Here is a 15,477-nt window from a genome sequence, read left to right as displayed (position 1 = left end):
GATCATGATGAGCAACAATACTCAATAGCACCCGAATGGAAGTGTGCTTGACCACAGGAGAAAAAATCTCATTGTAGTCAACTCCCTCTCTTTGTGCAAACCCCTTAGCCACTAACCTTGCTTTGAATCTTGTACCACCGAGCTTGGTAGGATCCTCCTTCTTTTTATACAACCACTTGCAACCAATAGCTTTCTTACCTATGGGCAATGGGACAACCTCCCATGTTTGGTTCTTGTGAAGTGATTCCATCTCTTCTTCCATTGCCGCCAACCAACTCTCGCTATTGTTGTTTAAAATAGCTTCCTTGAAAGTGGTAGGCTCATCATCCTCCACCGAGAGTGCATACTCAACCAAATTTGTCTGCCCATAGTGCCTCAAAGGCTCGTCTGACCCCAACTTTAGAACTTGCTTGTAAGTACGGCGTGGCCTAGAGGAAGCTAAGTTATCTGCAAGCTGCTGCTGTTGCTGTGCCTGTACATTCTCTTGCTGAATCGCCTCTTGTTCAAGTGCATTATCACTCTCATCTTGAGTGTCTGTTTGATGCTCCTCTTGAACATGCCTAGAATCAGGTTGATCTCTAGGTTCTATGTCAACAACTTGAGACATTGTAGTCTCAACATCATCACCACCGGGCACTGTAGCTTTCAACGAAGCTACCATGGAGTTCTTATCAAAAGTAACATCTCTGCTGATTACGAACTTAGAATCCTCTACACACCAAAGGCGATAGCCTTTAACACCTGCTGCATACCCCAAGAATATAGCCTTCTTAGCCCTCGCATCAAGCTTTCCCTCGTTGACATGATAGTAGGCTGTGCATCCGAATGTTCTGAGTTTCTCATAATCTGCATGTTCTCCTGTCAATACCCTATAAGGTACATCTCCATCTAACCTTGAATGTGGAGACCGGTTCACTATGTAGCAAGCATTTGCAACCGACTCTGCCCACCATTCTCTACCCAAACCAGCATAGGATCGCATACACATCGATTTCTCTCGAAATGTGCGATTCAGTCTTTCCGCGACCCCATTCTGTTGCGGTGTATTTCTTACTGTCCAGTGTCTCACAATGCCTTCCTTACCACAGAACTCCTTGAAAGCACCATCTGTATATTCAGTACCGCTATCAGATCTCAGTGTCTTCAATTTCTTTCCTATTCTGTTTTCAACCATTGCTTTCCACTTCTTGAAAGTGTCGAATACCTCATTCTTATACTTCAAAAAATAAATCCAAGCATATCTAGAATAATCATCAACAAATGTAACAAAATACCTAGAACCGCCTTTGGAAGTGACAGAAGTCGGTCCCCATACATCCGTGTGCACATAGTCAAGAATGCCTCTGCTTCTATGTTTGCTTAGCTGGAACTGAAATCGGTGTGCTTTACCGTACACGCAATGCTCACAAAAGTCCATGCAAGGCTTCTTCAAATTCTTTAGCAAGCCTTTTTTGACTAGCAAATCTAGCCCCTTTTCAGACATATGCCCAAGCCTCCTATGCCATAGCCGAGTACACTCACATGGGTCTCCACCACTTCCACTTGTTCCAACTGCTACATCTTCAATAACTGTAGTACCCTGAAGTGCATAGAGATTGCCTTCACGAATACCCTTCATCACAATCAAAGAACCACGAACAACCTTCTTTACTCCATTCCATGTTACAATCTTGCAACCACCGGAGTCTAAGGCACCAACAGAGATAAGGTTCTTTCGCAAATCAGGAACATGTCTAACATCCATCAATGTTCTAACCACTCCATCATGCATCTTGATTCTAATTGAACCAAGCCCCACCGTTTTACAAGAATGGTTATTGCCCATCAACACGGTTCCACCATCAGTGCTTCTATAGGTAGTAAACCACTTCCTATTTGGACACATATGGTAAGAGCATCCGGAGTCATGAATCCACTTACCGGAGGTCTCTTCATCACAAGAGATGGTGCAGCATTCATCGCTTTCCCCTCCTTCCGAGGCATAGCTTACCTCTTGCTTGACATGCACCTTCCCACTGTTGTTGTTCTTATTGTTCTTCTTCCAACCCTTTTTGTTTTGACAATTCGCCTTGAAATGCCTAAGCTCGCCACATTTGAAACAAGACCTTTCCGCAAGAGGCCTAGAACTTGATCTAGATTTTTCTCCCTTGCCCTTTGGTCGCACGTTGCTCCTACCCCTTACAAACAATCCTTGAGCTTGCTCCTTGTTACCAATGGTAGACATGCCACTAGTTGCAATCTTTCGAAGATCATCCGCTAGAAGTGACGTTCTAGTGTCCTCCATCACAAGTTTATCACCCACAAGCATCAATGTTTGTACTAGGTTCTCGTAAGACTTTGGCAATGAAAGAAGTAGTAGAAGTGCTTGATCCTCATCATCTACATCCACATCAATGTCCTTCAAGTCCGATATGATCCTATCAAACTTGTTGACGTACTCCCGGATTGGTGTACCTTCATCCATCTTGCAAGTATACAATTTAGACTTCAAGTAGATCCGATTTGTTAGAGTCTTCGTCATGAAGTTCGCCTCCAACTTTGTCCACACCTCCGCCGCCGTTACCTCACTACCAAGAAAGCAATATCTCTTTCAAGGCAAAGAATGATAGACGCTCGTGCCTCAAGATCTAGCTCTTCCCAATCCTCGTCCGACATATCAACGTGCTTCTTCTCCTTTCTCGCCAATGCCTTGTGCAACTTTTGAGAAATCAACAAATTTTTCATTTGCATTCTCCAATATGAAAAATCATTCTTCCCATTGAATTTCTCTATCTCATACTTCCCAATCTTCACCATTCCTCTAGTAGACATGATTTATCCACTTGTTTACCAAAAATAAACCACAAAAGTTCACTTGGGAATTTTCACAAACACCTTGTGCACAATAAAGTTCAAGCAACTCACCACAAAATCGAAGCTTAACCACCTTGATTTAGGATGTAGCTCTGATACCAAATTGTTGGGAAAATGACCTCCCAAAGATAGCCCAAAGATCAAACAAAGTTGGCAAAGTGAAAATTTTCAAACCACTTGAAGAACAAGAAAATGGGGAAGAAATGATTTTCAATATATAAATGAAGAACAATGGATTGGATTACTTGAACAAGCCTCAAGTTAATCCCCAAGAAAAGAAAATAGCTTTGAATTTATACCCAAGAAGAACAACCTCTTACTTGTTAAATTCAATCCAAGCTCTCTCACTTTTCTCTCCAAAATCGTGTATCAAAAATGAAGGGGAAAAACCATCTATATAAATAGCTGAGTCGGTGGCGCCAAGATGGATTAGAACCATGGGCGCCATGGCGCCTGCATCACTGGACCATTTTTCACACTTTGGGCGCCATGGCGCCCAATCATGGCGCCATGGCGCCTGACTCCCTGCACCGCTTTCTCACACTTATCTTTTGTTAATCCGCCCAAGGGTGGTGAAGGCTTTATTGTTGTTCATTAGAGATGTCACATATAAAGCTGTTGTGGGCGCCATGGCGCCTGACTCCCTGCACCGCTTTCTCACACTTATCTTTTGTTAATCCGCCCAAGGGTGGTGAAGGCTTTATTGTTGTTCATTAGAGATGTCACATATAAAGCTGTTGCTGTTATTTGTTTGAAGGGACTAGAGAAGGAAACTTTATGAATGAATATGAATTACTATCTTGTTAAGCAGTGCAATTAATACTCGTGAAATCACAAGGACATCGGATAGTAATTGTTTTGTTTCAGATGATTATAGTAACCTGTCCTATTTTCAAATTAAGATGAACAATCTGCTTGTATAAACCTTATTAATAGAGTCCTAGTAACTACAAAATAGGAAGACTAAGGTTGTTCTAATTCTACTTGCATGATCCTGCATCAATTCTATCACCTATTTCTGTAGGTTCTTAACAGCTAGTTACCTAAATTTCTGACCAGTTAATATTTCTATACATAACTCGCTTTCTTCTTTTCAAAACTCCATACTTGAATCCTTAATTGTCCTTCTTGCAACGATAAAGAAGAATTATTTCCCACAACTCAGCATTCCAATATTAAACAACTCTGAGAAGTCAGGAATCTATTGGGTACAGATTACCTAATCTGGTCCCTTTCCTTCTTTCAAAATTTGTCATATTAGGTTTGCTATTATGTACTGCACTATCTTTGTATTGCCTACCGGAACGAACATGGAAAGTGGATCATGTATGATGACGAAACTGTAAAGGTAAAATTTCCATATATTTCTATGTATTCCTTCGTTTTCCTCTTTTGCAGTTCGTCTATAATTGGTATTTGATGTCTAGGTAATTGGTGGCTGGAATGATGTTCTTGAAATGTGTGAAAGAGGACACATGCAACCACATATCCTCTTTTTTGAATCTGTAAACTAGTATGATTTGATTGAGCTACTTGATCCTTTGAAAATATGCAGTGCAAGCATCAGCATGTGCAAGTTTTTGAGCCAATATTCCAACTGATAATGCACCTACGTAATGGATGGATTCTTGTATTTAGATATTTTTCGATTGTTTTCCAGAGGAAACTTGTGTAGAACTTTTGTATTGGCAGAAAAAAGTGAAACTACTAATGGGGTCTAGTATTGTTTTTCAGACTGAAATGTGATTATGCAAATATTGACTTGGTAAATTTTCTACCCCTTTTTATTAGTAATGTTCTCGAGGAAATCCAATCCCTAACCTCAAACTGGGTTCTTAAGGAATCCAATGCCCCTTGTTTGATAGAATTAAAATTAGATTTTTAATGGATTTTGATAAAAGTCGATGAAATGTGTGGTTAAAAAATTATGGATCCTATGAAATATGTGATTAAATTAATTGTTGACTTTGAAGAAAAAATTAGATTTTAATTACTATCAAACAGGGACTTATGAGAACGATAATATAACCACCTGCTGCTTACTCTTTGAATGAAGGTTTCACAAGAGGACAGTGTCGAGTCGACGAAGGATAAACTATAACATTTTAATAATCTATTTTTAAGAATTATAAATTGTGGGTTTTACACGTGACATTAGAATTTGAGTCTCCAAAGGACGCACACTTTGGCTAAGCTTAAAAATATTGCTTATAAGTAATTAAGTTTAGAAATAAATAATTGTTTGATAGTCAAAGTCGAAAATAAGTTACTTAGTTTGATGATATATACACACACATACAAGCACGTTTGGAAGTACAAAATAAATCATAATTTAGTTTTAAGCTAAGCCAAACATGGTTTGGTTAGAAAAATTAGGAGTCCCTAATTTATCTGAGGAAGATAGGACTTTGTTGTAGTAACTACATTTGTCCCTAACGATCTCAATCCCATTTTTACTCAGTCTTTCCACACTTATCAGCAAAATCCGCACATTATCACACTATTTTAGATCAATTTTGCCATTTGGCTTCTGTCTTTTCCAATACCAATAAACCAATTCTTTCATACAATCACATGATTTCTTTACACATATGAATGCATTCTTGAATACATTCTTTGAATGCTTTTTTGAGAATGACCCTTAAGGGTGGCACCGGCCAAGCCTGTGCAGCATGCAAGTATCAGAGGAGACGGTGCGCCTCTGATTGTCCACTTGCACCATTCTTCCCAGCTGATCAACCAAAAATGTTCCAAAATGCACACAAGCTTTTTGGGGTAAGTAATATCTTGAAAATACTTAAGCAGCTCGACCCGAGTCAGAAAGTTATAGCCATGAAGTCCATCAAATATCAAGCCAATATGCGGGATAAGTATCCTGTCTATGGATGTTTGGTTGAAATACAACAGCTTTATTACCAAATTCAAATGGCTGAAGAGGAACTTCATGCTACTCTTAACCAACTTGCTTATTATAGACAACGACATCAGCAGCAGGAGATTTCATCGGCTAATGAGTCATTATCGCGGTTACAATTAGGCATGGCACCTCCAGGTAATGCAATGACAATTATTAACCAGGATAATCCCCCACAATATGATGCTGTGACAGCATTGCCTATTACCTATTCAAATAATGACAACCCATGTTATAACACTGAATATTTGGAGGCGAAGGAAAATAATGTTGTCGATTCTTTGTGGATTCAACAACCGTATAGTAATGGCAACAATTCCATGGCAATGCAATCACAGTTGAGTAATTCACAACATCTATCTGTTCAACAAGAGAGGGCTCAAGATTATGACGAAATATATCCATTTTTTGACACTATAGATGATAGACAATCCTACATGGACTCCAAGGAAGTGTACGAGTCAAGGTATAGTAATTATTCCATTTTTTTTCAGTTTATTGCTAGGAAGATCGATCTTTGATTGACTTTACACATTATTGCATCAACAGTAAATTATGACATCCCATTTTTAAATTTCAAATTTTAATTAACATGCAGCTCGGAATCATCATTGAAAGATACAAGACAATCAGTCGATCAAATAGCCGAGAATGAGCTAAAGAGTGCTGCAGCATGTTTTAGCCTTACCAGTGTCAACTGATAAAGCAAACAAATTGAAGGAGATACTAGCAGAGAGGCTTGGCCCATTGTGATCCAATTTTTGTAATTTTCATATAGAATTCACCAAGTATTCTATTTTCTTTGTTACCTAATGTTTTTAGCGAGTCGAACCATGAGCACTTGAATGAACAAGATTGGAATCAAGTGATATGGACGATTGAAACCTTCGTGACTAAGAGAGACTATGCTTTTGTATTGGTTTTGAGGATTGTAATTTTCTCTCACAATAAATTTTCCTTTTTGTAAAATTTATGATGATTTCTTGATCATCATTTAGTTAATTAAAAATGAATACAGATGAATGTTCTAAACTAGTGGGAATTTGTTAATTGAGTCTGGGTTGAATGCAACATTTAAGGCTGGCGAAGAAAAAGGTTCCTTTACGTATGATTAAGAGTTTACATGCAAGTATAATAAAGGTTATGTTAGATTGGTTGTCATTATCATTTTCAACAAAAATATATCTTCTTTTACTTGAATTCAGTTTGAGACAACGACGTAATTAGGGGTACTGGACCAGGCCTTCCTGGCCCATTTAATTATTTTAGTGTTAAAAAAAAAAATTATGTAAAAAAATTAAAATTTATGTGTAATTTAGATTTATTTTTTTTATTTTTTTAGCCCGGCTTGTAGCCAGAAGTAAACTCGTCCTCGGTTTGAGACTATCCATTTTGTGCTATGCACTTGGATCATCCTCAATATTCTATTACCTATTTCTAGTATCCAATATGAATCGAGAACGTACACGCATGGAACAACATAATTCAAGAATGCTAGTAAGTATTAGAGCGAAAAGAGTATGACATTCCCATTTAAGCGTTTAAAGAAACTAGGCCTGGGCAAAAAAATCGTCAAACCACCTAAACCGCCAAACCGAACCGATTCGGTTTGGTTTGGTTCGGTTTAGAGTAGTCAAATGGTTTGGTTTGGTTTTTTGTAGACAAAAACCATGTTGGTTTGGTTTGGTTCGGTTCATGGTTTGAATACCAAAACCGATGGTTAACCGCTCAACCCGCTACAAATTTAAAACATTTTTTTTCTTTTTTAAAAAATAAGAAGAAGAAGAAGAAGGGTAACTCACAGACAGAGTATGACTGTAGGAATCAAAATAAACATGATAACAAATCCAATCCAAATCCAATAAAATTCCACATTAATTATCAATTTCAATAGTAGTAAAACTAAGGTTTTATTAGCAACTGTAGACTATATTTACGATTCAATCATTCATATATCCAGAATCATGCAGCATGATGATTAAGAATCATGCAACAAAATGGATATAGGACTTATAATTATTTCATGAAAACTAACTCATAATCAGACTCTCAAGCAATACATTTTCTCTTGCTTTCGTTTTCCTTTTCAGGAAGAAAAGTCAAAAGATAAGGCACCGGAAGTTGATGCTTGATGACGACGAACTTTCGCTATTCTTCTACTTTCCAGAACCTCGTCACTAGCTCTTTTGAAACTTTTTGTTTCTGATTCAAAGGTTTCATTATTATTAAGATCAGGATTATCTCAAGATAGTTGCACTCCGACAGCCCTCTTTTTTGAAGGTTGAAAATTGTTTTCCTCATCCCCCATTGTAGATTAACAAAACAAACTTGAAGGAAAATTTGCTTCCTCCACAAGTTGGAAGAAAGTGATCTCTTCAGTTAAAAACATATGACAAAAATCACAAACTAAAATGACATTATAAATGGAATCAAATGTTGCTTCTTGACCAAACAAATGTTAGGAAAGATATTCTAGGATATGAAGCAAATACTTTTGAAGGAGACAAACTATAATGTGAAACTACATGATCCAGATAATCAATTAGCACTCGCCTACAGACATAAACAAGTGAAACTAATCATTAAGTTTGACAATTGTTAATTCATTACAGAAAGTATCCAAAGATCATGCGCCAAGCAAAAGAAACACTCACATTTGTAAATCAAACTCAAAAATGGGGGAACAAGGAAAAAAAGAAAGGAAAAAGAAAGAAAAAAGGGAGGAAAAAAAAAAGAAAAAGAAAAGAGAGAGAACAATGTGTAAGAGTAACATCAATGTTTGCTTGTTCTTTATAAGTTACAATACAATGTTATTTAAAAGTTAAAACCGAGAAATCAAACCAAACCAAACCGAACCGAAGTGGTTTGGATTGGTTCGGTTTAAGAATTAGAGTGGGTTGGTTTTGGTTTTAATTTCACTCAAACCGACTACTTTGGTTTGGTTTTGGGTTTAGGTCAAAACCAACCCAAACCAAACCACGCCCAGGCCTAAAAGAAACCTTATGGATTGTGAAATCGGCGAAGAAGATTAGCAGGAAATTTTCAACTGCTCTCGGTGATTTCGACCAATTGAGTGCATGCTGTTAACCATTCAGTTTAAGATCCCATTATTTCAAGGTGAAAGGCGGTGATTCAACACCCTTCTGTTTACCCGGTAATGTTTGGCGTTTCCACCACTCCGTCAAGTATGCAAGATCTGAAAAATGAAGGCGGGGCTTTCTCCCCCGTTTTACCTCCGGCGTGAAAATTAGTTTTCAGACTTGGAAAGAATATATTTGAAAATCAGATGGCTAAAAACGAGAATGGGAGCTCAAAAAAAATCCTCTCTTACCTGCGTCTCATCCGGGGGTATTTATAGATATTAGGCACTAGGTAACCGCTGGGCGGTTGTGGTGCCACGTGTCCCACGATGGTATTCCCACTATACCCACGTTCTGAGTGATGAGTCCTTAACTTCCCGTCTGAAGATTGTACCTGTATTAACGGCCATGTAACCTTGTCGATTCATTAAAGGTTTTATGGCTAAGTGTTTGGACAAGGGATATCATTCCCGTTGAGGATTTCGCTTAGTGGTAGAATGATTTCTTGGGATAGCGGTAGAGCGCCCCTAGGTGTAGTGGTAGAGCGCTCCCTAGGTGCAGTGGTAGAACGCTTCTTGGGTGTAATGGTAGAACGCCCTTTGGGGGTCGTGGTAGAGCGCTCCCTAGATGTAGTGGTAGAGCGCTCTCTGGGTGTAGTGGTATAACGCCCTATGAGGGTCGATGGCCTTACATCGGTGTGCTGTGATCTGCCTTGCTTGTCCTTGAGGGTGTCTACTTCTACCAACCTATATCACAAGGTTTAGTAGAATGCCTTTAAGTATGAAATTTACAGTTCAAGATAACAGTCCGTGTTACTTTTTGCCGATATCTATTGGAGACGAGAGTAGAATTGTGAATCCTACTCTACCTTAGAATAGAAGAAATACCACTACTCAGACATCTAGAAGTGGCTCAATTATGAGAAAGTAGAAACTTTTTATTAGAATGGCAGCATTGGACCAAATATAGGGTGGCAACATCTGATGCATTATCCGTCCAGAGGAAAAAAGCCGGTCGAATTTAGAGGCGTGGTTATAGTGACATATGGAGGTTTTTAACAAAATAAGATACAGATAGGAAGTAAGAGCATAGTTGCTATGGAATAAGAAATGTGGTTAAAGACTAATTCTAATCTCTGCTGTATAATCAATGAAAAAAAATTAAAGAACTCTGTCATTAAAACTAATCTGCTTCTACTTGCCTTATATGAATAGCATTATTTGTAGAATTAGTGATTTTTCACCATATATAAAAGTTAAGTCAGTTCAAGCTCAAATAAATTGATATCTGTTTCGTGCGGATAGTCGTTAACAATTAAAAAGGGATCAGACGATTGTGTAAGGAACAAACCTCTTAAGACAAAGTCCCAAAAAAGGGTGTTTTATTGGCGATGATTTACAATTGAAACTAAACAGAAAGCCTCCAATGGGCGCAAGCACACGAGTACTGAAAGAAATGTCTAAATTTAAACTAAGAAATTGAAATTACATATTCTCTATTTGAGAGTGTTTGATTTGGATCATTTTCTCTATGTCTTCTCTTCCTTATATATTCTCTTGATGATTTCTTCGTGACAAACCACTTGGAAACTGCTTGATTGCTCTATAACTACCCATTTTCTTTATGGTGGCTAACTTGTCGTAGAACTGTCGTCTCTAACTGCTGCAACTATTCTTTGTCGTTCAACCGCCTTCAACTGGGTTCCTTGAATCGTGGAATGTGATAAGGGTACTCAATAACTGCTTCAATAACTGCATTTCTGGATAACCATAACATTTTATGTTTGCTAATATCCTAGGCGATTCGAAGGTATGGGCGAGAACAGGGTCATCGCTCTGGGTGACTGTAAGGCACTCCATTCGCTCAGATTTTGGGCGTCTTGCAAGCTTTGGACGATAACGTTACTGTGTTCGTGGACTTCCACTGCATTCATTAATAACCCTGTCTCGGCCTTTATCCTGAATTCCTCAATTGGGCTTCATTCTTTGGGCTATTCGATTTGGGTTGCACTTTTAGTGTGTCAACAATTACTCCCCAATATGGCAGAATTAATACTAATTATTAATTTTTGCCATATTTATTTTGTGTTTTCCCGCAACATTTGAAATTTTCAAGAATTTCAATCATTATTTCCTTTTATAACCTGAAAAGGTGCGACGTTGCAAACCCTTATAAACCTCAAAGACACGTCATTTCATCGCACCACTAAATCACGCCTCATTACTTCGCGCTTCTTTCTCGCAATATTACTATTCATCTTCTTGCTTCCCTACTACGTTTCTCAAACAAACTTTAACAAAACTGTATTTCGTTCCCAATGGCGGCTCCACAAACCCAATCTGATGACTCTTTTAGCTTCGAAGATTTCCAGAAAATCCTTACGGGCCATATGTAAATCCGAACTTCCTCGCAACAGCCAATACCGAATTCAATGAGTTCTATCTGGGTCCATCATTCAACAACGCCGAAGCCGTCGAACAAGTGGTAGTGGGCCAGCTATTTCCTTGCACTCGAGGCCCTCCGTTCCTGGACTCTTTGCCGCTGAGGCCGATTTGCGAAAAAGGTATTCGCACTTGGCCTAAATCTGATGTTATTTTTCGCAGATGGCATGCTCGCCTTGTGGGCCATGGTCTTACCAAGGCAATTTTTGATCGTGCTAGAATTTCTGATTTATTAGAAATCGCTCTTCAACCCCCAATTTTTGACCCAGTGCTTTTTCCTATTACTTTAAGTTTTTGGTCTTCTGAATATAATACATTTGTTTTCCCTCTTGGTCCCATGTCGATTACTTTAAGGGATGTTGGGGCCTTAGTAAATCTTTCACCTTTGGGCGATACCATTTTCCCTGGTATTTTGATTTTCGGTGTCGCCTCGAAATTTGACAAGAAACTCACTGAGTTCTACTCAAGCCTACAAACCTCTTATAATCACTCAAGCGCTGAACCTTCCCATGTTGAGCGTGTGGCCTTTCTTCAGATTTGGCTTTGTAAATATATTCTTTGCGTGCCAAGTATGAAACATTCCATGAGCTACTTACTCATAGCGCATGAATTGGCGCGTGGTAGGCCTTTGAATTTGTGTTCCTTCTTTTTGGTTGCCCTTTATAGAGGCATGGCTTCTCTTCAATTTTAATTGAAGAATGGTGCACCTCCCACTAGCAGTGGGCCTCTTTGGTTCACTCAACTGTGGTTGAGAGCATATTTTCCACTACTTGGTGCTCCATCCATTTCCAGTCGTTCTGCTAGTTGCTATGGGCTAGCCATTGATCAACTGACCCCTGTACATATGTCCAGTAGGGACATTTTTTCATTCTTTTATTCCTTAAATTCGATTCCTTCTTTCTTTCCTTTTCTTGCTCATTTGACTCCAGATTATGTGCAAACTCCATCCACCCTGGACAGTTTGAGCGCCTCTTTGCTCGTTTGGGTTCAGTTTTTGACTGGGAAGGAGTTGTTCCGTGACATTTTAACTGGAACCAACGCCAAAGCTGGGGTTGAAATATATGCTCCACAATTTTTCGCTCGCCAACTTAGTTTTGGCCAAACTTGGTATGTTCCTCCTTGTCACTCTAAAAATTTGACAGACCGCTTTCACACCATTAATAGGGCAAAGGCACAAGCTATAGATGCTCGCAACCTTCTTTTGACGAGCAAGTTTTCATTAGCCCCCTTCAATTCTAGTTGTGTCATCCATCCACTTTTTGAACAACTCTGGCCATCAGTGAAGCGCAGATTGTTTGCAACTGATGCCAATCGTGCTTTCTATTCACTGGATCAGCCAAACACTTCTTCCACTTCTCCTATTTTGGTCACCTCTGTGTCCACTAGGAATCCTTACTCCCCTGCTCGTGCTAAACAATCTATTCGTCCATCTATTTCTCTACTTGCCAAGGCTACTACAGCTAAGAGTGCCTTAAGCCGCAAACGGCCAGTTTCAGCATCTCCCGTTTTGGAGGAGGATGATAATGATGATAATGACACTCCTCTCATCGTTAGGAGAAAGGTAATTGAATTCTGTTTATTCACAAACATACCTTTCTATGTGCTAATGGTTTACTTGAAACCTTTCTATGTGCTAATGGTTTACTTGAATTTCTTAGAAAAGTTCAGCATCTCCTTTGAGGGCTTTGGTATTGGCAGCTCCTACTCCATCATCCTCTGCTGAAGCTGTTTCGTCCAAATCAGCTGATCAAGGGACTATGCTTAAAGAGAAACCTTCAGTCCCGGAACCTTTATCACAATCAATGGAAGAGCCACCTTCTTCCCAGGGCGTTGACCCCCCAAACATCGAACCAGAAGGTAATACATTTTATTTTATTTTTTTGTGTTTTACCTTTGCTTGTGCTATTGGTTTCTGATTTGTTGCTTCTTGAATTCTGCAGAGGCTCCCATGGGTCTGCCCGTTGTGGCAGAGTCTTCTCGCCCAAATAAGGGAAAGTCTCCACAGGTGGTGGAGCCAACTGGTGATATGCCACTTCCTAAAATTGCTGATGAGGTAACCTTTCACTTTACTTTCATTTTCGCTTCATTTATTATAGTGAAAGCCCTTAATGTTGGTATTTTTCTTTGCAGGGCGCTGATGACATTGTGCGTTCCATCCAGGACTTGTTCACTTCCTGGGGGCAAGTCAAGACATCTCGCCCTACTTCAACCGGTCGTCCTTCTGCTTTTTCAGATGAAGATATAAAGTTCCTCAAACAGTCAATATTTGAGTATGTGTCTTTTATGGACATGGACATCGGTCAGGCTAATACTGCTAAACATAAGGATAAGCTTGAGCTATTGAGTGCGAAGTTGGCGCAAGCACTGACACTTCCGTCGCTCAATATTTCTGCTGATTTTAAAGCGACGTTGAAGGTTGTCCACTCTGACATCCTCTCCTTACTGGCCAAAATGTTGAACTGAAGGTCAGGGGTACTCAATATTTTCGCGCTGTATCTGAAAGAGAGTCTTTACTTCTAGAGATTAACAAAGCCGTGGATGAATTGAAAGAAATCTCTTCCGAAGTCATGGTTGAAGACTCCTTGATGACCAGTTTGGCTACAGAGATGAAGGAGCTTCAAGCAAGGATGGACGACTGTAAGGCGAGAATGGCTGTCAAAAAGCGTAATGCTTCCCAAGGAATTGAGCGAACCAAGTCTTTGGTCGAGCAGTACAAAAAGCTGGAGGTTGATGACGATTTTATAGCTGAATTAAATGTCGCTTCTTCTCAATAGAGCGAGGATTGGGGGAGACTTAGGGAAAGAAGTTGATCGGCCTGGGGTGAATTGTAATTAAGACATCTAATGCCTTAAATTTTCCGTTTGTAACTTCATACTAACTGCCATTGCTAAATTTGAATGTAACAATAGCCATTGTCATTAATGAACGACTATTTTGACTACTTGCATGCTAATTGACATTGTCCTTAATCATCAACCCCCCAAGCATTTAACTGCTTTATGCTAAGATTCATGTACATTTTCTCTTGGTATTTCTATCTCTTTTCCCAAGATTTTGGGCCATTTGACTCCAATTACTAGGCACGAGTGTGACTATTCATATTCTGTCTCTTCACCTTCATGCCCCTATAAATGCACATATATTTCGCACTTTTCATTTTCATTTCCACTTTTCTTCAAAAAACTAATTTGCTGTCATCGTTTGGCATTTCAACAATCGATCCAAAATTTTCGTCTTCCATAGAAATGAATCATTTGATCCGCCCATTTGACTATCTGTTTTGATATCACCTTTGGTATAGGAGATATAGGAAATATTCTTTGGCCAGCTAAGTTCTTCCCATCGTCTCCATGTTCTTTACAAGGAGTTCAATGATGGAAGGCAATTTTTGAGGATGCATGTCAAGCCACTTTGCTTGCTGAGAGTACTTCTCAGTCTCCTTGCCCGTTATTGTAGCAATGCGATTAGGCAGGCGATGTGAAGGTGCTTTTCTTCCATTTTGTTTGCTGAGAGTGGGTCTCGACCTCTCTGCCTGCCTTTACAGCAGTGCGATCAGGATGGCAATCAAGGCCAGTTCACCCTCTTACTTGTCGATCGATCGAGAGATTAATTTGCTCTCAATTGTAGCTTATAGAGCATTTAGCATTTTGTATCTCGAATTTGTAATGAATGTTCAATAATAAAGGAATTTATTTGAGCGTATTTCGTTCTGGCTCTTTTTATATACAATCGTTCAACGCGATTTGATTACGCTTTTATTTGTTCACTTTCCCATAAGGAATGAACATATTTTTTTAAATATTTGTCATTAATAAACCTCACGTGTTTGGTGCCATCTAAATCTTCCAATGATAGGCTCCATTAGGCAACACACTATTTACTTTATATGGCCCTTCCCAATTGGGCGACCACTTGCCATATTTTGGATCCTTGCTATCCAAAGGGATAAGTAAGTTGGAAATGAGTAATTTTGGTACTTGACTAAGGCGACATCCTATAAGCCCATAAGGCCTTGTTTAGACATTCGTGCCAATTTCTGGCATTTTCATCTATCATTTTCCTTATAATATTTTTTAGAATTTTATTAGAAGATTCTGCTTACCCATTGGATTGAGCGTAATACGGTGTGAAGTTCACTACTTTAACTCCAAACTCGCTCAAGAATTTATTCACTTGATCTCCATTTAAA

At 39.0% G+C, this 15,477-nt stretch overlaps 1 protein-coding gene and 1 long non-coding RNA gene across 2 annotated transcripts; both read left to right on the top strand.

Annotated features, from left to right (window-relative positions):
- The first annotated feature begins 4,109 nt into the window (after positions 1-4,109).
- On the top strand, positions 4,110-4,623 carry LOC111374244. Its single transcript, XR_002699097.1, has 2 exons — positions 4,110-4,201; positions 4,281-4,623. It is a non-coding gene; the product is annotated as an uncharacterized LOC111374244 (long non-coding RNA).
- Positions 4,624-5,418: 795 nt separating this feature from the next.
- Positions 5,419-6,801, top strand: LOC111374240 (LOB domain-containing protein 27-like). Its single transcript, XM_022996892.1, has 2 exons — positions 5,419-6,233; positions 6,366-6,801. Exons 1-2 carry the CDS (start codon positions 5,488-5,490, stop codon positions 6,466-6,468), a joined length of 849 nt encoding a protein of 282 aa, XP_022852660.1. The 5' UTR covers positions 5,419-5,487; the 3' UTR covers positions 6,469-6,801.
- Positions 6,802-15,477: the final 8,676 nt, after the last annotated feature.

Source organism: Olea europaea, unplaced genomic scaffold, assembly GCF_002742605.1.
Source record: "Olea europaea var. sylvestris unplaced genomic scaffold, O_europaea_v1 scaffold1223, whole genome shotgun sequence".
Lineage (NCBI taxonomy): Eukaryota > Viridiplantae > Streptophyta > Magnoliopsida > Lamiales > Oleaceae > Olea > Olea europaea.
This window is presented reverse-complemented; position numbering and strand designations above follow the sequence as displayed.